The sequence below is a fragment of the Coptis chinensis genome, chromosome 4 (assembly GCF_015680905.1).
Source record: "Coptis chinensis isolate HL-2020 chromosome 4, ASM1568090v1, whole genome shotgun sequence".
NCBI lineage: Eukaryota > Viridiplantae > Streptophyta > Magnoliopsida > Ranunculales > Ranunculaceae > Coptis > Coptis chinensis.
This window is the reverse complement of record NC_141459.1, coordinates 97,980,731-98,007,677: the sequence shown is the minus strand read 5'-3', so window position 1 is coordinate 98,007,677 and position 26,947 is coordinate 97,980,731. Positions and strand designations below refer to the sequence as shown.

Below are 26,947 nucleotides of genomic sequence, written 5' to 3'. Positions count from 1 at the left end.
AGCAATGAAGACTAGAGCCATGACTTTACAAAGCGGAGAAATTTCAAGTGGTAAAGGGTTGAATCAAGAGACTAGTCTTAAACGATCCGGGTGACACTTTCGATGGGCTCACACTATTATACACTTCTTGGCATGATAAACAGTTATGGTTCAAGAATGTGCTTGATAATATAGCGGAAGATGGTTTTTTCGGAACAAAGAGGTGAGGGCTTACGGATTATTGAGTTTAGTGCGGATCTTTTGAATTTATCTTAAATTTGCATTTGATGAAAGCGATATTAGGAATTAGCAATGATTTGTCAAAGGCTTTTGTGGAAGACCAAGACATTGTCAATGCTATGGCTCTTGTTAAAATAACAAAGAGAAGAGATGAGAGATGATGGGTGGGATAGTCTCCGATTGAAGTTTCTTCACTATGTGCCAAACATGATGTGGTTGTTCCAAATATGGAAAGAGGTATGTGGCTCGAGGGAGGTCTCGACGAAGAGCGGAAGGAAGCACCAATTTACATTACTATCGTGTTGGATTATTATTCTATCAATCAGATTGATTTGCAACTTCAAAGAGTTAAACGACCCGGTTTAATGAAGCAAACACGTAATTACTTCTTTGCATGGCATGTCTTGATCCTTGTGAGTCAACGCTTTCGATAAGCAAAAATTGATCCATTTTGCTTCGATTTTATCCCGATGATTTTTTGAGATAGATCGGATGGAAAACCTTGAGAATTATATATTGATGATGCGTTAGATAAAGTTTGGTAAAGAAAATCGAGATTAGCCAAAAAATAATGGTTGAGACAAAGAAAGATACACCCACTTGTGTATTTGTTGATTAAGTTGGCGATTTTACTTGTTAAGAACAATAGGGCAGCTATGAATATCATGAATCGTCTCTTAATCGGATGACGGATGAATGGTTGAATGATTGTTTAATAACATACATTGAAAAAAAGTTTTTTGAAAGCATTGAAAGTTGATCTCGCAACGCCCAAAAGATGAAGAACCTATGAATAAGTATTTGTTTAGATTGAATTATTTTTTTTATTTTTTTTAAATTTTTTTATATTACATTTATTGCAATTATTTTATATGATTTTTTTATGTTCGAAATATACTTGTTTTGTGATCGGGTTTGAATTTTTAGTTAAAAAAAAATTAGTGTGGTTATTTTTTTTATGCTTGGTTTATGAGTGGCTCACTCTCACTTACATTCCTGGCTCCGCCACTGATGGCAGCCACCACCTTTGCGCGAAACCTTCTCTCCAAACCCACACGCTTTCTTCCCACTCGTTTTGTCTCCTCCCTTTCAATCTCAAAACCCCCAACAACTTCTTCACTTCGAAGACAACCCTCATTTCTTTCCCATGCACGAGTTTTGAGTCCTTTAATGACTTGTCAGACACGTAACCGAGTTCACCGACCAGGTGGTGACTCATCATACTCACCTTTGAACTCTGGGTCTAATTTTAGTGATAGGCCACCGACTGAAATGGCACCGTTGTTTCCGGGTTGTGATTATGAACATTGGCTTATTGTTATGGATAAACCTGGTGGTGAGGGTGCTAATAAACAGCAGATGATTGATTGTTATGTTGAAACACTTGCTAGAGTTCTTGGAAGGTATAATTTTTAAAGTTTGGGTATTGTTTATTTTGGCTTGTTTTGTCGATTATTTGTTTGTTGTATAGTGTGATACTGTGATGTTTGAGGGGTGTTTGTGGCTGTTGTTTCATTTGGCTTAGTTTAGATTTATAGCTTGTTATATATCTGTTTGATGCTTGGGGAATTGTACTTGGGATTGAAATGAGGAAACAAAAGGGTTTTTTTTAGTTGGATTGGTCTTTTTGCAAATTAGTAGTTCCTTTTATGTACTCAATTCCTTTTGGATGGTAAAGTAGTTCTCTTGGGGGTCCATTATATTTTCTTAAGAAACGTCAAATGTACAATTGCTTTTTCATTGGTTATCTATCTGTTTGATCCTTGGGGAATTGTATTTGGAATTGAACGAGGGTTTATTATGATAATGAGACAAGTTGTGTTACTTTTTTCTAGACAGGAATTCATATTTGGTTTTTGTAACTATGGATTTAGTTGGATTGGTCATTCAGTAGTTACTTTGTTTAGTTGTTATGCTTAGTAGTTCTATATGGGATCCAAATGGGGGACTACACTTTCTATAACAATTGCCCAGAATTCGAGTTTACATTTTATTTGCATGCTAAAAGCATCAAGTTATTTCATTCCGATTTATTCCATAATCATTGTCATACGATTTCCACCGTTTCTTATGTTTCATTTGTACCATTTAGATCCTGACATTTCTTTTTCTGTTTCAGTGTAGAAGAAGCAAAGAGAAAAATTTACAATGTTTCTTGTGAGAGGTACTTTGGCTTTGGATGTGAAATTGACGAAGAGACATCACATAAGCTTGAAGGTTGGTATCTTCTTAATTCAAGTGTTTAGTTGTTGAACTGTTATTGAAGTCCTGCTATAGACACTCACTCTTATTCTACAGGTTTGCCAGATGTTCTGTTTGTGCTCCCAGATTCATATGTTGACACTGAAAATAAGGATTACGGAGGTAATCTTTTATTCTCATTTACTTTTTTGATACCTAAAGATGTATTTTGTTTATAATTATGTTTTGATATCGGTTTTCGAATGTGATTCCATTCCTTTTTCATTTTGCTCTTATTTGTGAATGCTAGTTGTTTTGATGACTAAGACCTATTCTAGTTGCGCTTCCAGGGGTTTTATGATTCATGGTTTACTTACGTAGGATATCCTGGGAACCTTAGGCAACAGTTCTTCCGAACCAATTGTTATACTCTTAATATTCTCTGTAAAACAATTAGGCGATGTAGCCCACAATAGACGTTTTTGGTGGATAACATTCATTGTGGGCTTATTAAGGCAATCTAGACAGGAAATGCATTTAAAAGTTCTTGGACCACTGGTGGACTCTGTTTAAAATTCACCTGTCACTGTTTTGCCTTTTCCCCCTTAGCCGGGTTTTATATTGTCAAGTGTATGTACCTCCACATTCGTACCCCGGCTAACGGATGTCATGGGGGACATAGTCTTAATGTAGTCTTAATTATAAGTCCATGCGTGTCACCAATTCAGCTCGTTAGTCTTGATCACATGTTTAAGTGCCCAATCCCGGTGACGTACTGATTGTAATCACAACTTTAACTAGTTAGTATTGGTCACCTAGATGGCTCACAGGCTCAGTTGGCCACCTGGACGGCTCAGTTGGCTACTTGGATGGCTCACGTTTTCAAGTGGTTACCTGGACGGCTTACAAGTTCAGTGACCATATGGACCAGTCACATGTTCAATGGGCCAGTCTTATCCAGTAAGAGTCCTTGTGCACCAAGAACTCTTATTTTCTACATCTATAAATACCACTTCTCTTTTTCAAAGAACTACGTTTTGGAGACTTGATTCCAAGAACATATTCTGGATACGTAGGCAATCATTAAAGGCACAGTCTCACTCTTTTCACAACATCCTCTCTTGCAGATTCAATAGTGTGTCTGGGTAGATTCTTACCCAAACAGTCAAGTAAGAAGCATATTTTATTGCATCTATTTTAATTTTGAAAGCATGTACAATGTGCCGTTGGCAGAAGTAAGCAGATTGTTGTGTACCATGAGGGTAGGTGATTGGCATATGTTCCTGCATGTATTTTCATTTTGTTACTGGGAAACTCAAGTTTGAAAAGTATCTAGTACTTGGTGCCTATAGCTTTCGGAATTATATGGAACTTGTCTAAGCACCTCATTTATTATTGATGAAATTTGCTTATATGGGAGTAGTTTGTCTTGTTTTTGAATGTGAGTGTAACGTCTATAAAATTGTACGTATTGCGTGGCCCCTGATAGCACATGTTCCTGGTAGTTATAAAATGTACGTTTGTTACTTGCTTGATTTGGGTTGGTACTTTGCGCCAATGAATATTTTTTAAAAAAATATTAGTACATAACACTGTGAGATCAAGAAAATTGTTTGGTTACGCAATATGGCGTCATCACATCCTTATTTAAGTAATGGTGTTGAATGTCTTTAATGTTCAACCATTTTTAACTTTCCTATAGAATTTTTTTCATTTTATTATTATAATTATTTGTGAATATGTTGCTTGTACCTCAGGAACTATTATGTATCTCAGGAGCACCTTGTGCCCTCATTTTGATTCAAGTAGGTAATCATTGACCTCACCGTTGTGCTGAAAAAAAAAATTGTTTTGAATGACAAACAATGAATTTTGTGGGAATATGATGCATAGAGTCATAGGGTGCTCGGGGCGAATCACTCCATCTTGACAAAGCAGCGGAAGCCTTTGAAGCATTTTACTGCATTGAATGCTAAATTGCTAATGGACATGTATCAAACTTCTTGCTTAGCTTCCCATATTTGATGGAGCTGTGGATCACATAACTAGGTAGATAACTAGATATCTAGTTTAATTCTGTTATGAAATTTAAACTGAAGTGGCAGTCCATCTTGGCAAAGCAGAGCAGCCTTCAAAGGCAGTTGCCTAGCTTTGAATGCTAATGGACTAATATCAAACTCCTCAGTTAACTGTTCTCAGCTACTTTTACCAAGTGGAGTTGACGATCAGTGGAGGTGGAACATTTATATTTACCCTACTACTTTCCTAACTAAGTCCTCTTTTGTATGACCATATCAATTCTTATTATGTCTCATAAAAGAAATAAATAAACTTGAATTTGTAATGTTTAAATTATTGGATTGAAGTAAAACATCAAGCTCATGAGTAGTATCTTTGTTCATCTTGGAAAAGTGGGGAGACCTTTGAAAGTAGTGTCTAGCTACACACATCTGCTTTAGGCATCTGTTTTAGAACTGGGAACCTGTTGAGTTGATTAAAACTGGGAACCTATAATGAGGAACCTCTTCATCCAATAAATTAGTGGGAAATTAAGATTTTCATTTTTGTGTTGAGAAAAATAAAACCGATAAGCTGTACTATATGAATTTCGGGCTATAAAAAATTGTAGTCTGCAAACCTTCAACTTTATACCTAATTTAGTGTTGACACTACAACATATGTTAACCTTTCTAATTTCGTTTCATGGTTTTTTTTACTATATATTAAATTCGAATGTCTCACCTATTTTTTCTCTATATAAAAGTTGAAAACAGAAGTGATTTGTTAAAATAGAGATGAAAGAGCTTGAAAAGATAATCACACAAGAGAACACATGAGAGCAGTTAACAATGATATGACTTCTAGTTTGTTTATATGATCTAACAACTATATATTGATGTATACTAACTTCTAGTAGAAGGGTTACAAATAAAATTAAAAACAATTCCAGCTTAAAGGATATGACGTTCATGTGAACAATGTTAGAGCGTCTTGCAGACGCATCTAATTCTGTCTCCTTCAGGACACCCACTGCAGCACTTGTTCTCCGGGTTCGTGAAACTTAGATCTAGCTTTGAATTCCTCTTCTAAATGTTCTCGGCGAAGTTTTCAGCATGCAAATAACTATTTCGGAACTTCTCTATGCATCTGATTCTTTATGGTTGAAATTTGCACAGAGTAGAGTGGTTTAGGTTGTAACATCTATCTTTAGTAGTAGCTTGTCCCTTGATATCACATGTTCTTGGTAGTTATAAAATCCTAGGGGCACTTGTTAGCTTTGTTACTCACTTGATTTGGTTTGGCAATTTGCGCTGTTGATTTGTAATTTAGGATATGCTATTTTATACTAGAACATAACAATGTAACATGATGCAAAATCGTATGATGATGCAATATGATGTGATCCTACGGTGCTGAGCATAAGGGCCGTCGAATGTCTTTAATATGAAACTATTTTAAATTTTCTTATAGAAATGTTTCATTTTTTTTTCTTTTTTAGGGAGATTTATGTTGCTTGTACCTCAGGTTCTATTTTGTAGTGTCTCAGGAGTACCTTGTGCCGTCTTTTTAGTTTCGTTTGGTAATCGTGTACTACGCCATTTTACTGAAAAGATAAAAATCATTTTGGCTCGCAAAAAATGACTATTATGGGCATAAGATCCCGAAAGTCATAATAGGGTGCTCAGGGGGCGATCACTCCATTCTGGCAATGCAGCGGAAGCCTTTGAAGTGTTTTCTTGCTTTGAATTCTTATAAGCTTATATTAAACTTCTTACTTAACTATTCAAAGTGTTTCATTATTGATGGAGCTCTGGATCATTTTTCATATCTAAGGAGATATGGAGTTTATTTTAAGTTTGAAATTCAAACTGAAGTGGCAGCCCATGTTGGTAAAGCAGAACAGCCGTTGTCTAGCTTTGAATGCTAATGGACTAACATCAAGCACCTGTCGTAACTGTTCTCAGCTACTTTTACTCAGTGGGGATGGAACATTATCTTTTCCCTCATGCTTTACTGACTTATATCATTTAAATTATGTCCATGTCAGCACCTGATTTTAGCTGATAAAGATATGAACAATCTGAATTAAATTAGAGGAGTAAGTTATTACTAGTATATCCTTTGATCCATCTTGGAAAAGTGGGGCAGCCATTGGAGGCAGTGTCTTGCTACACAAGGTGGTGCAACTGCTTCAGATCCTTAATTACTGCAATTCCAACTGGGAGTCTAGGGGAACCTTTCATCTAATATTGAGGACTAGTTATTACTGAGAAACTAACATATACTTGTCTTCTATTAAAGCTAACAAGTATGTATAGATGTATACTTATTACTGATTATAGTAGAGGTATAAATTAAAAAAACAATCATTCCAGCTTAAAGGATATAGCACTGGTGAACGATACTAGAATGGCTCTTATACACTTCTGACCCTGTGACCTTTTCAAGTGAAACTGAGATCTACCTCTGAACTCTTCTTCTAACAGTTCACAGCTAGTTCTACTCATTGAGGATTTGGTGGAGACTGGAGAGTGGAGCATCCTCCCAGTCCGTGATAAACCGTGGATCTATAATATACTGTGTAACATTGCATCATATAATCATAACTTTTACAACATGTCTCAATTTCAGCCGTCTAATAATACAGCATATGTTGGTTTTTGAAATTGTTGCATGTTTTCCAGATGTTTTAGTCAGCATAATTTCCAGTGGGTGTTAGACTTTTGGCTACAATCCTTGTTGCGCTATTTCTCAAATTTGATGTCATATTTACTCTTATGGCGTGCTTTAAAAACTGTGTTTCTGGCAGTTCTGTATGATTTGAAACTGCAGAAATTATGATCTTTTCTCTGATATTTTGTTTCTGACGTTCCCATTCTATAATGATGATTCAAATGCATTTTAAGACTTGCAACATTTACCATTCTGGATCTAAAAGGTTTCTCCATATTCTACAGCTGAATTGTATGTCAATGGAGAAATTGTGCAAAGATCACCCGAGAGACAAAGGCGGGTGGAGCCTGTGCCTTCGAATAGAACTGACAGACCCAGATACAATGACAGAACTCGCTATGTGAGGCGCAGAGAGAACCAGCAGCAGCGGTGAAGCATTTTCAGTTCTTGCTGTATAGTTTGTCGATGGAACATGGAAGGAGTTGGAACTATTTTCCTAGTATTTTCTTAGCGTATAACTTGGTTTGTGTTGGTTATTCTTGCCTTTGATAGTGCATTTTGGACGTGAGTACGTAGTACATTCATTCAAGGAGGCTTTTATCACAAATTGTAACTCTGTACTGACTGTTTTGTTATTTGGAACTAGAAATGTTGATCCGTTTCTGCTTGTGCAAATTGCAAAATGCACCTTCACTCCTTAATTTGACACGTCATCCAAAATTCAAGATATCATCAACATTTCATCCTTATCCAATACCGATATATATCAACAATCTCGAAATATCGTGGCATATTAACCTTTTTCATTTCTCACTCTTCACTTCTTATTTCTTAAACCCTAACCCTAATCCAAAATCACCCCAATCCTCATTTCTCCATCACCAACAACAATGGCAACAACAATACTCGCCCGAACCATTCTAGCCAAACCCACAACCCGTTTCCTCACCACCCGTTTCCTCTCCACATCATCAATCTCAAAACCCCTCATTTGGAACCAAAGAAAACCTTCACTTCTTCTTTCACACTCACTCCGTGTCTTAAACCCATCGATTACCACTCGTTTTAACACTCAGATACGTAACCGAGTTCACCGATCAGGTGGTGACTCATCATACTCGCCTTTGAACTCTGGGTCCAATTTTAGTGATAGGCCACCGACTGAAATGGCACCGTTGTTTCCTGGTTGTGATTATGAGCATTGGCTTATTGTTATGGATAAACCAGGTGGTGAGGGTGCTAATAAACAACAGATGATTGATTGTTATGTTGAAACACTTGCTAGAGTTCTTGGAAGGTATTATAAAGACTGATTTTTTTTTTTTTTTTGGTTTTGGTATGTTGGGTATTGTTTGATTTGGCTTGTTTTGTAGGTTTATAACTCTTTGTCATTATATTGTTAGGATAATTTAACATTCCTTTTGTTTAGTGAGTAAATAATGTATAAGAAATGTTAAAGTAGGTTCATTTAACTTTTTGTAGGGATATAGGGTATGTTGTGGGGTTATCTACCTTTGTAACACATTCTGAGAATGTATAGGCATTTTATTGAGAAAAACATTTGTGTGTTTGGGCCCTTTTGTCAGTATTAAAATGGTAATCCATTTGCTTGTCAGGGTATATACTAAAAAAAATTAAAAAAACAATTGCGCAGCATTCAGTTCGTGGAAATTGTATTTTTTATATTGCATATATACAGTCTACACACTGTCATGTTTTATTTTTTGCCAGTTAAATTCTGAAATTGTGTGTGTGTGTGTTTTTGCTTCAGTGTGGAAGAGGCCAAGAAAAAAATTTACAATGTTTCATGTGAGAGGTACTTTGGTTTTGGCTGTGAAATTGACGAAGAGACTTCAAATAAGCTTGAAGGTTGGTGTTTTTATTGTTGAACTGTTGGAAGGCTTTCTGCTGTAGATGCTTATAGTTTTCTTTACAGGCCTGCCAGGTGTTCTTTTCGTGCTTCCTGATTCATACGTGGATGCTGAAAATAAGGACTATGGAGGTATGTATTTAGTTATCTGCTGATCACTTGTTGGGTGTGTTTCCTTTTCTTGTTCATCTCTCCTTTCTTTGTGAATTAGTTATCTTTTCATGACTAGTGTGGTAGTGCCTCAAGGACTCCTTCCCTCATTCTAATATGACTAGGTACTCATTGACTTGAACTGCTTTATCTAAAATACAGGACAGACAACTAAAAATGTTTTTATCACGAACAATAATCTTTACCGCTATACAATGCACATGATAGAGTGCTCTGGGTATGATTAGTCCATCTTGGCAAGGCAGTGGAAGCCTGTCAAGGCAGTGTCCTGCTTTAAATGCTAATGGACTTAAATCAAACTTCTTACTCAACTAGTCTGAGCTTCTCATACTTGATGGAGCTGTGGATCGCTTAACATGACAAAGAATACATGTAGTTTGCTTTTAGTAGTTTTTGTTATAAAGTTTATTTTGAATTCTCAGTCCATCTTGGCAAAGCAGAACAGCCTTCAAAGGCAGTTGTCTAGCTTTGAATGCTAATGGATTGACATCAAGTGCCTCTCCCAACTAATCTTAGCAACTTTTACTGTGGTGTTGAAGATCAGTGGGGATGGAACATGTGTTTTTTTCCCTCATGTTTTATTGACTTAATGCATTTAAGTTATGACCATATCAACACCTGAATTTAGCTGAAAAAAAAATTGAACGATCTGAAGTAAAGTAGAGCTTTAGGTTCATAATGAGTATACTCTTTTTCGCACTGCCTTTGAAGGCATGTCTAACTACGCAAGGTGGCACAACTGCTTAAGATCCTTGATTCTGCGATTCCAACTAGGAACCTCCGCAAACCTTGTTGCTATGGGAACCTTACATCTAACGTTGAGGATTAGTTGATATGGAGCATTCATTTTTCGTGGTTTGGTCCTTGTCTCCATCATGAATTCTGGGTCCAGAATGTGACTAAACTGCATCAGTTGGTCAAACTTTTCTGCCTAATTAACAATCATGGAAAATTCTTGCGTGTTACCCAAGTTTATAGTCAGCATATTTTCACATGATATGATGGTCTTGGGTAAAATCCTTATTTCTTTATGTTTTGTAGTACTTGGTACCATTATATTTATTATTTAAATTTGATGTATAAACATGCTTGCTTTCTTTTCTTTTTGTATTGAAATTGTTAAAAATGTGATTCTTTTCTTTATTGATTTTATAATGTGTCCATTGTATGTCTTGATGATTCAAGACACATTTTAAGACCTGAAACTCTGATCATCTTGGTTTACAGCTGAGTTGTATGTCAATGGAGAGATAGTTCAAAGATCACCCGAAAGACAGAGGCGAGTGGAACCTGTGCCCCAGAGAGCACAAGACAGGCCCAGGTACAATGACAGAACTCGATATGTGAGGCGCAGAGAGAACCAGCAGCGGTGAAAGGGTGAAAGAGAGAATGAGAAGCGGTGAAATGTTTTCAGTTCTAGCTGTATAGGTTGCCTATGGAAGGCTTGCAACTTTTGCCCTGAGTACTAGGGTACTAAAGTTGAACTTGGTTTGTGTTATTAATCCTTGCATTTGCGAGTACGTGTTAGACTTGAATTTTAAGAGCATCTAGGATGTGTTATGCAGAAGTTAATGATGTTTCCTAATTAATTCCATCTCTTGCTTTATTGTTTATGGCCCATCTCGCCCAATATTCTTTCAACTAAATAATGATTGTTCTCCAGAGTTTCAACTAAATTTTTATTTATCTTTGTGCTAAAAAGAGGAAAAAGAAAAACCATTATCTTTGCAATCAAAGTATTAATAAATAAATTATTTGAAGGATCTGTTGTTTTCTGAATGTTTACAAAATCCTAATCAATTCAGGAATTGGCGTAGAGTGCTACATAAGCTTCATAAAGAAAAAGGTTCATTAGAATGAGGTTTGAGACCAACAGACTACCTGGAATTCGTTCACCTCAAATTAGACTTACCTGGAATTCGTTCACCTCAAATCGTTGGTTAGGAGAAATGTGCGCAGTATATGGTCAAATCATGCCTGCATTTTAAATCTTTTCGTATTTCATTTGGATTTGTCTTATTGTTTTAATTCATCATTTCAGTAGGAGAAAACCTAATTGCCCTTTCTTCATTTTTACTTCTTACAAGGCAGAATACGAATAGAGAATCTGCTCTTTATTCACTTATTGTTGTGTAGTTATCGTCTAGGAATAACTTCCATCACTAGGAAATCGAGAGCATGTCCCTTTGCTTTGTTCATTGAAATTTGAAGTGCCTTCTACCAAGCAATTCGAAATTCGCAACCATTGGAGTTAAAAAGCCATTGAATACTATATCTCTACCTGCATTAAGTGAGTCTTTCTTTATATTTTCTTCCAAATTCATAAGCTACCATAACTCAGATAACTAAACAAGAAAGATGGCTGATATGATTCTTCAAGTAGTTGTGTGTCTCCATTGCTTGGACTAGTTTTTGACAATCTCAGTTCTCTAATCCAAAAGGAGTTTCATCTGCTGCGGGGCGTAAATAAGGACTTGGAGAAACTTTTGGGCACCTTTAGGACCATACAAGGTTTCCTTGCGGATGCAGAGGTGAAGCAAATCAAGGATAAGCCAACTAGTGATTGATGAGATTGGCTAAGTAAGCTCAAGGATATGCCGCTTTCGATGCAGATGACATCTTGGACGAATGTGCAACTGCAGCTCTACGAATAGAGTTGGATATCGGTCAAAGGAGTTGCGCCAAACAAGTAAGTGATTCTATCTCAACTTGCTTTAATTTCAAATAAATGTTGTTTCGTCATAAGATGGGCAAAAGAATCAAAGATATTAGAGAGAAGTTTGATGACATTGCTGTTGAAAGAACCAAGTTTCATTTGGAAACACGTGCTGTGGAAAGTGGAGTTGAAGAAATGGTTCGTGACCGTGAAACTAGCTCCAGTTTAGCTGAACCACAAGTTTATGGGAGAGATGGTGAGAAAGAGAGTATTATAAACTCTTTGTTGAGCAATGTGGGTGCTCAAAAAGAGCTTTCCATATATCTTATACTTGGCATTGGTGGCATTGGAAAAACTACTCTTGTTCAGCTAGTATATAACAATGAGATGGTAGCTAAGCAATTTGACACCAGATTTTGGGTTTCTGTTTCTGAAGATTTTGGTGTCAAACGGCTTACGCGAATGATGATAGAATCTATATTAAGAAAACCGTGTGATCTTGTAGATCTGGATTCTATGCAAGGCCAACTCAAAGATTTGTTGAGTGGGAATTGAAGAAGTTTTTACTCGTACTGGATGACATTTGGAATGAAGATCAAGAGAAGTGGGACAAAGTGAAATATCTACTGAAGTGTGGAGGCAGAGGAAGTTCAATCATTGTAACCACTCGTCAAGTAGGTGTGGCATTAATTGTGGGGCACATGCTGAATACAAGTTAACACCCTATCAGAGGAAGTGTGCTGGTCTTTGTTTAAGGGATTTGCTTTCACCGTGGAGAACGAAAAGAAAGAAAATTTGGTAAAGATTGGAAAAGAAATTGTGAAAAATGTGGAGGTGTGCCTCTAGCTGAGAAGTCTATAGGAGCCTTATTGCACTACAAAAGAGAGAATCAGTGGGAATCTGTGAGGAACAGTGAAATTTGGGAGCTAGGCAAAGACGGTGCCATTTTGCCTGCCTTGAGATTGAGCTATAACCATTTGCCCTCACGTTTGAGGCAATGTTTTGCTTATCGCTCCATATTTCGTAAAATTTTTAATATGGAGGCAGAAAAGTTGTTCCAGTTATGGAGCAAATGGTCTTATCCAATCCGTTGGAACAATGGAGTTTGAAGATATTGGTGAGGAGATCATGGATGAATTACTTCGGAGGTCCTTTTTTCTTGACATAGGGGTAGATGATATAAATGGAAATATAACGTGTAGTATGCACGACATCATGCAAGATCTTGCATCTTCTGTTACAGAGAATGACTGCCGTGTTGTAAAGATTGGTAAGGTCGGTACGACCCCTAAAAGCGTCCGGCATTTAATGTACAGTTTAGAGTCTTCAACTCCACAAAATGTTTCTTGAGACTCTATCTGCATTCTGCCCCTTGTTGCGTACCTTAGTGGCTGCCTATCCTTATACTGAACCTCCTCAAATAAAATTTATTAATCTCAATCTCTTACGACTTACGAGCATTAGATTTGAGTGGAACTAAAATTACCAACTTGTCAGATTCAATAGGAAGTATGAAACATTTGAGGTATCTCAACTTCTCTAGCACTGACATTAAATTCTTGCCTGAGCCCATTTGTAGCCAGAGAAATTTGCAGACGTTGAAGCTAAGACAATGTTATCAGCTTCAGATGTTGCCCAAATACATGAAAATACTGAACAGCCTCAGACACCTGGATATATGGGCATGTTACAACTTAACTCAAATGCCAACTGGAATGGGACAACTAATATGCCTCCGAACATTGAGCTTCTTCATTGTGGCGCCAGAGAGCGGATGGTATATCAAACAACTGCAAGGATTAAACCATGTTAGAGGAGATCTAGAAATAAAAGGGCTTCAGCATGTGAGAAATGCAGAGGATGCTAAAGATGCTAATCTGATAGGAAAGCGAAATCTTTGCTCATTAGTGTTGTCCTGGTCAGCTGGTGATGGTAATGGTGAGATGCAAGAAAAGAACAATGAGGGGGTGTTAGAAGGACTTGAACCTTTTCCAAGTTTAGATAGGTTGTCCATACTCCATAGAAGGGTAGGTACAAGGGACTGGCCTTTCCAAGTTGGACAGCGTTTCTCCCTAATTTAATCCAGATCAAACTTTCGATTGTAAGAGATGTGAATATCTTCCCTCACTGGGCCAACTACTCCTTAAAGATCTTTACATAAATGGAAGTGACTCTGTGAAATGCATTGGCGATGAGTTTTACGGTAAAGGAAGTGTCAGAGGATTCCCTTCACTTGAACAGCTCCAGATGTGGAGCATGAGCAATTTGGTAGAATGGTTTTAACCTAGAGAGGAAGGAACAGAAGTGTTCCCTTGCCTTAGAGAGCTGAGCATTTTTTACTGCAAAAGTTGACGACTTTTCCATTCCCACCTTCTGTGAAAAATATTAGTCTCACTGGATGCAACAATGTGATTCTAAGATGACTAACACGTCTCCCTTCTTGTCTTTCTCCCCTCGAAATGAATTTATTTGATAAGGTGGTATCTTTTCCAGAGGGGGATGATCACACCCTTCACTGCTTTGGAACATTTCATACTATGGTATTGCCCCAGCCTTGAGACTTTACCTATGGTGATGGAAAATTGCACAATGCTAAAAGTTTTGGTTATTGGTTATTGTCCGAAGCTGATTGTCCTTCCAGGACTCCAAAGGCTTACTTCTCTTATACACTTGAGAGTTGAAGATTGCGGAGGTTTAAAGTTCTTGCCAGAAATAGGAGTCGATGGTTTGAAGAGCTCTCTTTTATATTTGACATTACATTCGTGTGGTAACCTAATTTCTCTGCCCAAGAACCTGCGACTTTTGTCATCCTTGGAGAAGATAGTTATTGGTGGATGTCCAAAGATGGAATTGCCAGCAGAAGCCTTCTAACACCTCACTGTGCTTCAGAGCCTACGAATATCATCTTTGCCCAAATTAACTTCTTTGCCAAGTGGGATAGGGCACATCACCACACTTCAGAGTCTGGAAATTTCATACTGCAAGAATCTAAGATTGTTGCCAGAAAGAATGCTGGCTCTTCAAATTCTTGAAGTCCAAAGCTGTCATCCTGATCTACATAGACAATATGAGAAGGGGAAGGGCGAGGATTGGCACAATATTTCTCACATTCCAAATGTTTCCATCTAGCGGTCCTTTGAAGAACCTCAGATCATAGCTGCTGCTGCTGGTCTTCGTCTTTCTACACCAACAAGAACAACCACCTTAATTCAAGTTTTTCCCGCTTTCTATTAATCTGTCTTTATTATTATTATTTTCTTAACCAGGTACTTGCATGCACTACAGACTTTTGTTCTTTTTAAATGTAATGCGGATGCTTTTTTGTGGAAATTAAGGGTGTGTTTGTTAAATTTTAACTCATGGAAAGGAAAGGAAATAAAATGGGTGTTTCCATCATAACAAACACACCCTAATATGTTCTTGTAATGTTATCTACAAACACGCTAGCTAACAATTTTTTTTTTGTTGACTTAAATTTAACAGGCCCTCCGCCCTAGATGTGCAAGGGAAGAGAAGAAATTGTTTTCTTATGAATAATTCTTTTTTTATTTTGCTGACTTACATGAAAAACTTGTGATCTTGTGCACCCCTCTGACCCTCTCTGTGTTCTTTTCCGTTTGTGTAAAAGTGTAATAATACAGGACATTTCTGAATTACAGAGGCCACTGTTTTTATATTACTTTTCTGTTATGTCAAATCCATATCCTTTTAAGTTTTCCTTCTCTAGCTGTGATAGTGTGATCTATCTTGAGGGGCGACCCTGAGTTATTAAGGGCCCTAGCCAAGCACTTAATGTGAGGCCTCCTACCTTTGAGATCTAACAAAAAACCCATATAGAGAGTTGATTAAAATGAGTTGAATTGATATGTTGGAGAAGAAGAAAGTGCCTTTGTGCAATACGCTTCCTGTCTTGTAAGCAAACTGGTGGTTTTCTTAGTAGGCAGTGAGAAAACACAAAACGTGTAGTAATAATTGTCACTGAATTCAATGCCTTAGGTATGAACAAAAAAATTGAGGCCCCAGCTGCCCACCTCTCTCGGCTACCCTCAGAGCCGCCCCTGCCTCTAAAGACAATGCAAGAAGCCATGTAGACTTATATCTTTGGACTTCCTGGACTAAGTGAATACCATCATCGATCAACCATCAGTAATGGTTTTTTTCTAATGCACGGTTAAGGGCTAAAACCTCCACCATTATACTAAATATATGTAAAGGACAATTCCAAATAAGTGCAAATTCTGACACTATACAAGTATAGAACATATAATAAAACAAAATGGAATCGTTATTTCACACCAGCCAAATTTAAGACTTTTCTCCCAGCCCAATTTGGATTTTGGGGTACTATATGACATTTATTAGCAGCCCATATGGCATCCCATTGGACTTGCTCTAAGCCAATCCTGGGACGGATATCCTTTGGGATTGCGCTTTCAGCCATCTTTGCATCTAATAGAGCCTTCTGCAAGGGCTGCTACGATTTCGACAGAACAGTAGTACTTCGACCTTCACTCAATAATTTTACTTGTTCCTGTCAACAATCAGCAGTGAAATCATTGATGCGAACGATGGTTTCTTGATATATATATTTTATGAGAATGTTTGGTTAAATACCTTAGTCCATGTCTTGTCAAAGGCAAGAGTTTCTAGATTACGAAAGCTCTCTAACAACATAGCTATTGTGCTGATATCACCTTTCAATTCTGTTTGCCAATCGGTCAACTTCAAGCACTTTACATTGTGGAATTCTATTGGATCCAGGTTCCAACAACTTTCCATCAGTTCTGGCCAAATCTATGGCCAGAGGAAAAGAAAAAGAAAAAGAGAGATTAGGATAGTCAAATTGAGTACCACTCTTTACAATGTTTTGAAGTGAAATAGAATGTCGATAACAAATAAACAAATAACCAATTGACGTTTGTTATATGCATTTAACATGTAGAATGTAATTGAAGTATAGACCCGAAGCATACCTGAAAATATCGTGTAGATAGTGTCAACGACTCCGCATTACAAACTGAAATTCTTTTAAGAATCTTTTGCAAACTCACTACTTCCTTTATTCTTATTGTGATTTTATCTTGGCATTGTACTGAATCAGTTATAATTTCTGCCGTAACCAGCGAAGAAAAATTGTCCACAAAAGAGACCACACGCACTTCTCCTTCGAGCTTGAGTGATATGAGATACGGGGCACATATCTTGATTACTGCATTACGAGTAAATTTTACGGAAAAGTACTTCATTCGAGGGGCGTTTATAGTAAGAGTATCATTACAAGAGCAGTCTTGTAAAACAAAGTTTTCCACAACTGGCAAATCCAAGAGGAACTCTTTATCCATGTGATTGATATATTTGCAAAAGTGAACTTTTAACAGTTTCAAAGTCTTAACTTGACCAACCAATGAAGTAAGCTCTAGCTGTATCTCTTGAAGATGAAGCTCTTGAACATGCCGTGATAATGCATACTTGATCCATTTATTAGATTGGGAAAATGAATGATTATTAAAATACACCCAATCACGAAGACTAAACTTTTTTATACCATAGGCTTCATGGAGACAAAAAACTTCATCCACAAATTTCACGAATCTTCTAGCTTTTTCATCGCTTAAATATAGAAATGGACCTTGCCAGAGATAAAAATCAAAGTTTAGACTGGTAACGAAACGCCATCGGTGTCTCCAACTTTTGGAAAAAATACATGTTTTCACTACATATTTCATGTCAAGAAAAGAAAGGATGTGACCAAGTAATTCTTCTGGTAAAGTACTTATCCTATCTGCATCACCAGTTCCTCTCATATTTACTGGATCAAATGAATTCAACTCTGTTCACCTCTTCTCAAGTATAAAATCTTCTCTCTTTTTCCTTGTTGGCTCAGTATGATAACTTTCAGTCGTACATGGAAGCACCCAAGTTCTATTTAACGTGGTTGAGTACTGTTAGGAAAGCCAGTCCATGATAAGTAGTACAGTAGTAGAAGGAAACTATGAATAATAGAAGTAGTTTACTAATTACCTTTTTGGAATTTTTAGGTTAGGTCTACCTTTTTTACTATACTGTATCAGGTTTGGAATAAGATATAAAACCAAGTACGTTTTCCACATTTGGTAAATCCAAGGAGCTCTTTTCCTATGTACGATATCAACTGCTAACAGCTTTTAAAATTAGCCAAGTAATAAAGTAGGTGTGCTAGTTTAAGATGAAGCTCTTGATCCATTTATCGACTTGGCCGGTCAGGTGTAATTTCATATTGATGCAAACCACGAAGACTGATTTTGTGAATACCAGTGCAGGGATAAAGATCTCCGATCTGTCAACAAATTCGATAAATCGTTTGACCATCACTTGGAAGAGCACATAGACTAGTAATGGAATGCCATGGTTGTCTCCAACTTTTAGTAAAAATACAAGTTTGCACTGCGTCTTTCATGTTGAGAAAAGAAAGGATGTGACAGTAATATTTCTGATAGAGTACTGATGCTAACTGCATCCCCTGTGGTAGTCATTTTTTCTAAATGTATACTGCTTGGGTACAAGCTCTTAAACTCAGTAAACCCCAAAATAGTATTCATGGACTCGGCATTAATTTGTTTAGTTTAAGTGTGATTATGATTTTCAACCAGAGTGTGATCAGAGTAGTTCTTCTGGTGGAGCACTGTGTTTGCCGGCTTTATGATCAGCTAGTGCCGATTTCACGAAAAAGTTTCAAGAAGCTTGCACTTTATGGTTCCAGTTATACTGCAGGGCAAGAAAACAAAGGAGGAAAAAATTTCATGAAACTCTTGAGAACTTCATAAAATAATATTGCCAGCTGAGCTACAAGGAAGCCTTGCAGGCTACTGAGTTTCTGTCTTGATGAACTTAAACGAAGAAGTACTTAGTAGACCCTCAAGCTTGCTGAAGCATTCCAATGCATTGGCATATGCATTAAAATGGTAGGTAAAGCCCTCTGAAAATCATGAACACAGGTGGTACACTTCAGGGTACACAAGGTGGGTGGGCAGCTGCTCTAAATAATTGCAGTTTATGTTTGCTTTTTTCCTTTTCTTTCTTCTCTTCTTCTTTTGGGTCTGCTTCACACTCCTCGTCCTCTTCATTGCACCATCTTTCATCAGTGTCCTTTGTTAGACCAACGTGAATTAGGGACGTAGGCCTGTACCTTTGCTGTGGCTGACAAATTATGTTGTCTTCTCACGTCAGCGTCCTGAACAAAGTCCAAACCATCATCATTTACCAATAATTGCTTTTTTCTAAAGTCCGCGCCATTTTATTAATAAATGAAAACAAAGTCAAGGTAAGAAAAAAGTGATAGTAAATGATGGATTCAGCTGCTAAAAGCTAAAGGTTAAGCTGACCAGAGGACTACGGTTGTTCTTTCGCGGTTGTCCTTTTGTCATGTCTGCAACTAATAGAGCCTTCTGTAAGCACTTCTTTTGCCACTTCGACCGAACAGGTGAACAGCCGTCTTTAGTCAATAACTCCATTTGTTTCTGTCAACACTCATTAGCGAAATCAATGAGACGAATCATACATTAATGTACCACTTTATAAGATGTAAGGAAATCAGTATTTGAGTATTTGGTTAAATACCTTAGTCCATGTCCTGTCAGAGCTAAGAATGCCTAAATAATGAAAGCTCTTTAATAACTTCGCCACTCCGCTAATATCACATTTCATTCTCATATGCAAATTGCTGAACTTCAGGTACTTTACATTGTGAGTTTTACATGGATCCTGGTTGAAGAGTTCCATTTCTAGTTCTGGCCAAATCTTTGGCAGAAAAACGAAAAACAAATCCAAGTTGTTCATGACCTCCTAAGATCCAAGTTGTACGTGAATTAGTTCAATATGCAAGATTTACATATTTAACCAGGAACAGTAACAAAACCAATTTTACTCAGAAATTTTCAGCCAATTAAAGAAGCTATGTAGGCCGACTGGCCAGATCATACATAAGAACAATACAAATAAGAACAGAAATCAGTTGTCCATTTCGTATCAATGACACCAATAATGGCTTCAGGAATTAGTATATCATGCCATATGGTACCATACTTATTCCCTGTAATGAAAGTTATAGTAGAGTATATATATATTGAGTAAAATACCTCAGTCAATGTCTTGTCAAAGGCAAGAGTTTCTAGATTAGGGAAGCTCTCTAACAACTTAGCCGCTGCACCAATAACGCCTTCTGTTTCCCTACCCCATTTGCTCAACTTCAGGTACTTTACATTGCCAAAATTAACTTCATTCTGATTCCAAATGTCCAGTACCATCTCTGGCCAAAACTTTTGCTGGGAAAAAAATACACAATCAAAATGAACACTCTTTGTTACAGAATGCAAGAAAATAAAGTACTTTATAACAGTATGAAATAAAATGAAATTTGGTAAACCTACATTAATGGTTGTAGATTACAACTGTTTTTAGTAAATATGATATATAAAAAGGCGCTTGACCTCGTAAAGTTGCAAGTTTAGTAAATATTCATTTACATGTGGTCGTGTGGAATGTTCGACAGCAAAAGACTGAAAGCATACCGGAAAACAGTGTGTTGACAATGTCAATGACTTCGCATTTGAAAGCGAAATTCCTTGTAGAATCTCCTTCACATGCTGTACTTTCTCTATCATAATGACTAGGTAGTCACTTTGGCTTAAACCAACATCAAGTTCTGCTGTAACCAGAGAAGACAAGTTGTCCAGAAAAGAGACTGCACGCGATAATTCTTGTTTGAGCTTGAGGGATATGAGATTCGGTGCACGTATCTTGATTGCTGGAACAGCAATATTTTTCATTGACAAGTATTTAACTTGAGGAGCACTAATAACTAGAATTTCAGTGAGGAAAGAACTGCAGTGATGTAAAACCAAGTTTTCCACAACTGGCAAATCGAACAGGACCTCTTTATCACCATGTACCATACCAACTTCTAACAGTTTTAAGGTCTTAACCTGGCCGAGTAATAAAGTAGGAAGTAGTGTTATTCCTTTAAGATGAAGCTCTTGAACATGTTGTGATACTACTGCAGACGTGATCCATTTATTGACTTGGTCAGGCACGAACGTAAATGAATAAAATCCTGGACAATAACTGTTAAAACTAAATTTGTTACCAGAGCAGAGATCAATAGCTTTGTCAACAAATTTGATAAATAGAATATTCTTTTCAGAGCATCTTTGTTGATAACTCAAAGACCACACGTATTCGCCATCTGCTCGAGGACATTGCCAGAGACTTATGTCGAAATTTAGACTAGTAACGGAACGCCATCCGAATCTCCAACTTTTAGAAAGAATACATGTTTGCACTGAATGTTTCATGTCGAGAAAAGAAAGGATGTGACCTAGTAATTCTTCTGGTAGAGTACTGATCCTATCTGCATCCCTAGTGGTAGCCATCTTTTCTGGATATATGGATGATTCAACCAGGATGTAACAGAGCAATTCCTATGCTGCACTCTTCTTGGAATATAAATTCGATTCTTCGTTTTTTTTTTTTCTTTTTTCTGGTATTTCTTGATTGGATTGAAACTTTAAGTTTCATATAAGAAAGCACCCAAGTCATACTAACGTAGTTGAGCAGTGCTAGGATACTTAACGTAGTTGAGCAGTGTTAGGAAAGCAGCTCCATGATGATTGATGAGTGATATACTAGTACTAGGAATTTTTAGATAGCATGATATTACGCCTGTGGTCCAAAAGAATCGCCCTTACTAGGTTTTGGAGGTTTTATCCAAAAGCTAAATAATCCTTGAGGGCAACCGGCTTGACCCAGAGAAGAGCATTGAGAAATATTTCTGTAAACAAAGGTTGGAATGTTGGATGCACTGCATGTTTAATAACCTGTGTATTTTGTTGGTACATTGCCCCAAACAGTATTTGCTCGTTGGACATTAGACAGACGTTCCTTTAATTTTAGCCCTAGGGAATGTTGTAATTGACGTTTTTTCAAGAAGTGATGAACAAACTAGGATATTGCTCATTTGCTTAATTATCAGGTACCATACAACAAATTTCATGAAGCACGCACGCCACTTTATGGTTCCAGTTACGAGGAGAAAACTTGTGATAAAACTCGTGAGAACAATTTTCAGAGTCTTACTGGATATGCATAAAGGAAAATATTGCCAATGGAGCTACAAGGAAGCTTTGCAGGCTACAGGGTCTGTCTTAACCCCCTCAAGTTTTTAACACTGTTACCCACTTGTTGCCCATTATGCAATAAAAATATATAATGGTAGGTGTTTCAGCCTCTGAAAAACCTATCTATATACAAAATTGCAGTTTTTGTTTTTGGTTTTTTTTTTCTTTTGTGCTTTTTACTTTTCATCCTTCTCTTCTTCTTTGGAATCTGCTTCACCCTCCAGATCCCTCTTCATGTTTTGCTCCATCCTTTATTGATGTCCTTTGTTAGAACAACGCGAATTAGGGATGTAGGCCTGCACCTTTCTCGTGGCTGCCAAATTATGTTGTCTTCTCACTTCAGCTTCCTGAACGAAGTCCAAATCATCATCATTTACCAATAATGGCTTTTTCTTAAGGCAAGGTTTGGGGCTAAAGGCCCCGCCATTTCATTAATAAATGAAAACAATGTTAAGGTAAGAGAAAAATGGAAGTAAATGCTAGATTCAACTGCTAAAAGTTAAAGGTTACGCGGACCCGGAAACGGTTGTTCCTTTGTGATTGTCTTTTTGTCTCGTTCGCAACTAATAGAGCCTTCTGCTGCAAGCGCTTCTCCATTTGTTCCTGTCAAGAGTCATTAGCGAAATCATTGACATGAATATGAATAGAAGTAATGTATCATGGTAATGTTGGGAGATTTCACTAGAAAGTCACACCTCAATCTAGTTACTTTCTATCACAAATGGATTTTAACTTGGAGTTCACACCAAAGAAATCACCCATCCAAGTCTTTTGGTAGTTATCACAACAAACTCAACATGCAAAGCTACTAATTTATCATCACAATCATAGCAAACAATAAATATGGAAGTAAATAATGTAAAGAGACACAAAAATTTAAGGTGGTTCGGTAAATGTTACCTACATCCACACAAGAGCCGAATTTCCTTTATAACAAATATTGGAGAGTTTACAAGAGATATCAAGAATCAAGAACAAGAAGCCTCACTCAAACCCTAGCTTCAATAGAGCTCCCACAATACCCAAGAAATGAATTTCTCAAAAGTTGTCTCAAAACTCTATTATATTTCCTTTATATAGGTATACATAGAAAAAGGTGAGAAAATGGGCTTTGGGCCTAAATATCGCAACTCTGTCAAAATTTCAGCAGGCATGAGCAAAGTCCTGTCAAGATGCCTCGATTTTAATGTATCATGGTCAATGCTACTAATTTATCATCACAATCGAGAAAATTAATCAAAGAGACACAAAAATTTATAGTGGTTCAAATGTCACTAAGGCATGGTCGAGCGCATGGTTCACTCTCTTCTTCGCTGACTTCCAGCAAGTTGAGCGTAGGGTGTGCCTTGGTCGTGGCCAACTTCCAATAGCTTCAACGCGTGGGCTACATTGGGCAAAAACAGTCAAGAACAAAGCCTGGGCGCCTCTTCGCGGTCTAACCTCCAATAGCAAAAATGTGAAGGCGACATGATCGGACACCGGAGCAAAGCTCGACCGTTCCATAAACCCAACAGGTAAAAATGTATGGAAATCAATGTTCGAGTATTTGGTTAAATACCTTAGTCCATGTCTTGTCAGAGCTGAGAATGTCTAATCTTTGGAAGCTCTTTAATAATTTTGCCAATCCGCTAATATCACATTCCACCCTCATGTGCAAATTGCTGAACTTCAGGTACTTTACATTGTGAGTTTTACGTGATTCCTGGTTGAAGATTTCCAGTACTAATTCTGGCGAAATCTTTGGCAGAAACACAAAAAACAAATCCAAATTGTTCATGACCTCCTAAGATCCAAATTGTACGTGAATTAGCTCAATATGCAGGATTTACATATATAATCAAGAACAACAACATAACCATTTTTACTCAATACTTTCAGCAAATGAAAGAAAGCTAAGTAGGCAGAGAAATCCTACAAAAGACACATAAGAACAATAAAACAGGGATGGAGACAGGAGGGGGCAGTTGCCCCCCTTCAAACATTTAGAAAAAAACCATCAAATTATACTACAACCAATACTAAAATTCATGAAACTATAAGACTTCGCCCCTCCATTTTTTTTTAAAGAAAATGTACTCCCCCCCCTATAGTTTCGTGGCTCCGCCCTGAATACAAATAAGATCGTAAATCAGTTGTTCATTTCGACAAACATCAATGAAATCATTTAATGGCTTCGGCTGAGTGTATAACAACTGTAGAGGGAGTGGAACTGCCAATCTCCTAAAGGCTGGAGACAATTGCGAGTGGAATCTGATTCCTCTGTTGTCGCTGCCTTAAACTCCTTGACCATGCCTTGGGAGCTTCTCAACAGATGGAAATGGTGCTTAAAGGAATCTCAGTCAGTGGTACTAACTCACATTTAAAGGGAAGTGAATCTGGCAGCTGAATGCAGTGGCCCTGCTAGACTTGGCAACAATGAGACTATTTCTTGTACTGGTAAACCCCCAATGGCTTAGGAAATGGTGTTGGGAGATTTCCACTGGGTGGTCACACCTCAACCTAGGTACTTTCAAGTTTCATCCCAAATGACTCCAATTGGAGCTCTCACCAATGAAGTCACCTACCACAAGAATCTTGGTAATTAACACAACAAACTCTATAGAGCAAAACTAACAAGCTAGCAATAAGGAAGAGTAAATACAAAGAGACATACAACATTTAACAAGGTTCGGTATCTTACCTACATTCACACGAGCCAATTTTTCCACTAGAATAGGATTGGAGATTACGAGTATAAGAGATTTATCTTGAAATCAAAAACAAGAAGCAACCTCACTCAAACCCTAGTTCAATAGAGCTTCCACAATTCCTATGAAATGAATCTCTCGAAGTTGTCTCTCAACCCTAACTAAGTTCCTTTATCCACATAAGGGGGATAAAAATTCATGAGAAAATGGACTTGGGGCTGAAATTTCAGAACCTTTCGTCAAGACGGATCTCAGTCGGTTCTCCTAGGCCGTCCAAACTTATTGAAGTTGGTCACACCAGGCCTTACTCGAAACAGGAAGGAAGAAACAATGCACAAAGGTGGGACGGTGCTAACAGAGTGACAGGCATTCCAAGAGTAGGAAAGTTGGCACAACCAAGCCAACCATGCATGCTTCACAATGTCAATACCTTGGTGCCATCCAAATAAACAAGCCAACCTCGGTACCGCTGAAACGTCCCATGTTGGTGGGTCACCGGAGCAAAGCTCGACAGTTCACCATGCTAACAAATGGGACGAACCATATATATCTTAGAGGTTCATAAGTATCCTATGCGGCAGTGTATAATGGCTTAGAGAACTTGTAATTCTTTTTTATTTTTTCTCTTTTTATATTCTCAACTTACCAAGCAAAAAAATATTATGGCTTCAAGAATTAATGCATCATGGTACAAGGTACCATACTCCAAGTAATGAAAGTTGTAGTAGAGTATAGGGTAAAATACCTTAGTCAATGTCTTGTCAAAGGCAATAGTTTCTAGTTTACTGAAGCTCTCTAACAACTTAACCACTGCCCCGATATCACCTTTTGTTTTCTTATCCCAATTGGTCAACTTCAGGTACTTCACGTTGTGAAACTTAACTTCATATTCAAACTGCTTCCAAATGTCCGGTACCATCTCTGGCCAAAACTTTTTCTGGAAAAAAAAACAATCAAAATGAGTACCATTTGTTACATAATGCAAAAAAAAATGTATTGGCATATTTATAACAGTTTGAAATAAATTGAAATTTACTCGACTTAACATTAATGGTTGTAGATTACAACAATTTTTCAGTAAATATGATAAAAAAAAAGCGAAGTTGCAAAGTTAAATATGCACCTATCGAAAGTCTGATAAAAAAAGAGTGAAAGCATACCGGAAAACATTGTGTTGATACTATCAATGACTTTGCATTTGAAAGCGAAATTCCTTTTAGAATCTCCTTCAAATGCTGTAATTTCTCTATTTGTTTTATTATGCAGTCACTTTGTCTTAAATCAGCTTCAAGTTTTGCTGTAACTAGGGAAGAGAAATTTTCCAGAAAAGAGACTGCATGCAACTCTCCTTTGAGCTTGAGGGATATGAGATTTGGCGCACTTATCTTGATTGCCGGAACACCAGCAATAGTTTCCATTGACAAGTATTTAACTTGAGGAGCACATATAACAAGATTTTCACTACGGGAACAAGTGCAGTCATGTAAAATCAAGTTTTCCACAACCGGCAAATGGAACAGCAGCTCTTTATCATTGTGTAGCAGATCAACTTCTGACAGTTTTAAAGTCTTAACCTGGCCCAGTGATAAACTAGGAAGTAGGTTTATCCGTTTAAGATGAAGCTCTTCAACGTGTTGTGATACTGCAGACGTGATCCATTTATTGACTTGGTAAGGAGCAATGCTATCTGAATATAAACCGTTAAAACTGAATATGTGTAAAGCAGAGCTCAGATAAAGAGCTCTGTCAACAAATCTGATAAATCTTTTACTTTCTTCAAAGCTCATAAGTTTCTCATCATTAAAACCACAAGAGTTTTCGCCATTACAAAACAACTGAATGGACCCTTTACTTTGGCGCAAATATTCTGGGTATGGCCAGAGACTGAAATCGAAAAATTGTTTCCAGAGATTCATGTCAAAATTTAGACTAGTGACGGAACGCCATCCGAATCTCCAACTTTTGGAAAGAATACATGTTTGCACTGAATGTTTCATGTCGAGAAAAGAGAGGATATGACCTAGTAATTCTTCTGGTAGAGTACTGACCCTATCTGCATCCCCAGTGGCAGTCATCTTCTCTGGATGAATGATTCAACCAGGATGTCACAGAGTAGAGAACTCTGGTAGAGAACTGTGCTGCCCTCTTGAAATATAAAATCTTTTCTTTGTTTCTTCGTTGGTTTGGAATGTTTTAAGTTTCATACTTTGACATGGTTGGGTAGTGTTCCATGATTAGTAGAATACTAGTAGTAGTAGGAAACTATGAACAAAAATTGTAGGCTACTAGGGTTTTTGCCCATTTTGAAATATAGTATATTACGCTTATTAGATTTGGT

General features: G+C 37.3%; 4 protein-coding genes and 1 long non-coding RNA gene across 10 annotated transcripts; 2 read left to right on the top strand and 3 right to left on the bottom strand.

The window, feature by feature from the left end:
- Positions 1–1,172: 1,172 nt before the first annotated feature.
- LOC147506080 (multiple organellar RNA editing factor 2, chloroplastic-like) lies at positions 1,173–7,741 on the top strand. 3 transcript variants are annotated; one of them, XM_086558387.1, is made up of 5 exons: positions 1,173–1,622; positions 2,339–2,436; positions 2,518–2,583; positions 4,158–4,205; positions 7,359–7,741. In XM_086558387.1, exons 1-5 carry the CDS (start codon positions 1,189–1,191, stop codon positions 7,505–7,507), a joined length of 795 nt encoding a protein of 264 aa, XP_086414513.1. In that variant the 5' UTR covers positions 1,173–1,188; the 3' UTR covers positions 7,508–7,741. The 3 variants fall into 3 exon arrangements, with proteins under 3 accessions (XP_086414513.1, XP_086414515.1, XP_086414514.1); XM_086558389.1 differs by lacking the exons at positions 4,158–4,205; positions 7,359–7,741 and adding an exon at positions 6,888–7,177 and having other exon boundaries at positions 1,175–1,622; XM_086558388.1 differs by lacking the exon at positions 4,158–4,205 and having other exon boundaries at positions 1,178–1,622.
- Positions 7,742–7,856: 115 nt separating this feature from the next.
- LOC147506079 (multiple organellar RNA editing factor 2, chloroplastic-like) lies at positions 7,857–10,704 on the top strand. The gene is made up of 4 exons (XM_086558390.1): positions 7,857–8,371; positions 8,846–8,943; positions 9,011–9,076; positions 10,343–10,704. The coding sequence occupies exons 1-4, from the start codon at positions 7,965–7,967 to the stop codon at positions 10,486–10,488; spliced, it is 717 nt and encodes a 238-aa protein (XP_086414516.1). The 5' UTR covers positions 7,857–7,964; the 3' UTR covers positions 10,489–10,704.
- Positions 10,705–15,710: 5,006 nt separating this feature from the next.
- LOC147506078 (uncharacterized) lies at positions 15,711–16,992 on the bottom strand. The gene is made up of 3 exons (XR_015220733.1): positions 16,745–16,992; positions 16,386–16,565; positions 15,711–16,302 (listed from the first exon to the last, which is right to left on the bottom strand). It is a non-coding gene; the product is annotated as an uncharacterized LOC147506078 (long non-coding RNA).
- Positions 16,993–18,618: 1,626 nt separating this feature from the next.
- On the bottom strand, positions 18,619–21,278 carry LOC147506077 (F-box/LRR-repeat protein At4g14103-like). The gene is made up of 5 exons (XM_086604209.1): positions 20,318–21,278; positions 19,886–20,071; positions 19,368–19,592; positions 19,133–19,267; positions 18,619–18,981 (listed from the first exon to the last, which is right to left on the bottom strand). Exons 1-5 carry the CDS (start codon positions 21,176–21,178, stop codon positions 18,889–18,891), a joined length of 1,500 nt encoding a protein of 499 aa, XP_086460335.1. The 5' UTR covers positions 21,179–21,278; the 3' UTR covers positions 18,619–18,888.
- Positions 21,279–21,735: 457 nt separating this feature from the next.
- On the bottom strand, positions 21,736–26,920 carry LOC147506076 (F-box/LRR-repeat protein At3g26922-like). 4 transcript variants are annotated; one of them, XM_086558383.1, is made up of 5 exons: positions 25,770–26,920; positions 25,355–25,546; positions 23,481–23,705; positions 22,433–22,525; positions 21,736–22,269 (listed from the first exon to the last, which is right to left on the bottom strand). In XM_086558383.1, the coding sequence occupies exons 1-5, from the start codon at positions 26,682–26,684 to the stop codon at positions 22,174–22,176; spliced, it is 1,521 nt and encodes a 506-aa protein (XP_086414509.1). In that variant the 5' UTR covers positions 26,685–26,920; the 3' UTR covers positions 21,736–22,173. The 4 variants fall into 4 exon arrangements, with proteins under 4 accessions (XP_086414509.1, XP_086414510.1, XP_086414511.1 ...); XM_086558384.1 differs by having other exon boundaries at positions 22,439–22,525; XM_086558385.1 differs by lacking the exon at positions 23,481–23,705.
- Positions 26,921–26,947: the final 27 nt, after the last annotated feature.

Coding starts and splice junctions, on each gene's coding strand:
- LOC147506080 (XM_086558387.1), top strand. CDS start 1,189: ATGAGTGGCTCACTCTCACTTACATTCCTGGCTCCGCCACTGATGGCA. Junction 2,584..4,157: donor TGAAAATAAGGATTACGGAG/GTAATCTTTTAT, acceptor CTTGTACCTCAG/GAACTATTATGTATCTCAGG. Junction 4,206..7,358: donor GTGCCCTCATTTTGATTCAA/GTAGGTAATCAT, acceptor CATATTCTACAG/CTGAATTGTATGTCAATGGA.
- LOC147506079 (XM_086558390.1), top strand. CDS start 7,965: ATGGCAACAACAATACTCGCCCGAACCATTCTAGCCAAACCCACAACC. Junction 8,944..9,010: donor GACTTCAAATAAGCTTGAAG/GTTGGTGTTTTT, acceptor TTTTCTTTACAG/GCCTGCCAGGTGTTCTTTTC. Junction 9,077..10,342: donor TGAAAATAAGGACTATGGAG/GTATGTATTTAG, acceptor CTTGGTTTACAG/CTGAGTTGTATGTCAATGGA.
- LOC147506077 (XM_086604209.1), bottom strand. CDS start 21,178: ATGGCTACCACTAGGGATGCAGATAGGATCAGTACTCTACCAGAAGAA. Junction 20,072..20,317: donor TGTCAACACACTGTTTTCCG/GTATGCTTTCAG, acceptor TTTTTTTCCCAG/CAAAAGTTTTGGCCAGAGAT. Junction 19,593..19,885: donor TTGACAAGACATTGACTGAG/GTATTTTACTCA, acceptor CTTGGATCTTAG/GAGGTCATGAACAACTTGGA.
- LOC147506076 (XM_086558383.1), bottom strand. CDS start 26,684: ATGACTGCCACTGGGGATGCAGATAGGGTCAGTACTCTACCAGAAGAA. Junction 25,547..25,769: donor TATCAACACAATGTTTTCCG/GTATGCTTTCAC, acceptor TTTTTTTTCCAG/AAAAAGTTTTGGCCAGAGAT. Junction 23,706..25,354: donor TTGACAAGACATTGACTAAG/GTATTTTACCCT, acceptor TTTGGATCTTAG/GAGGTCATGAACAATTTGGA.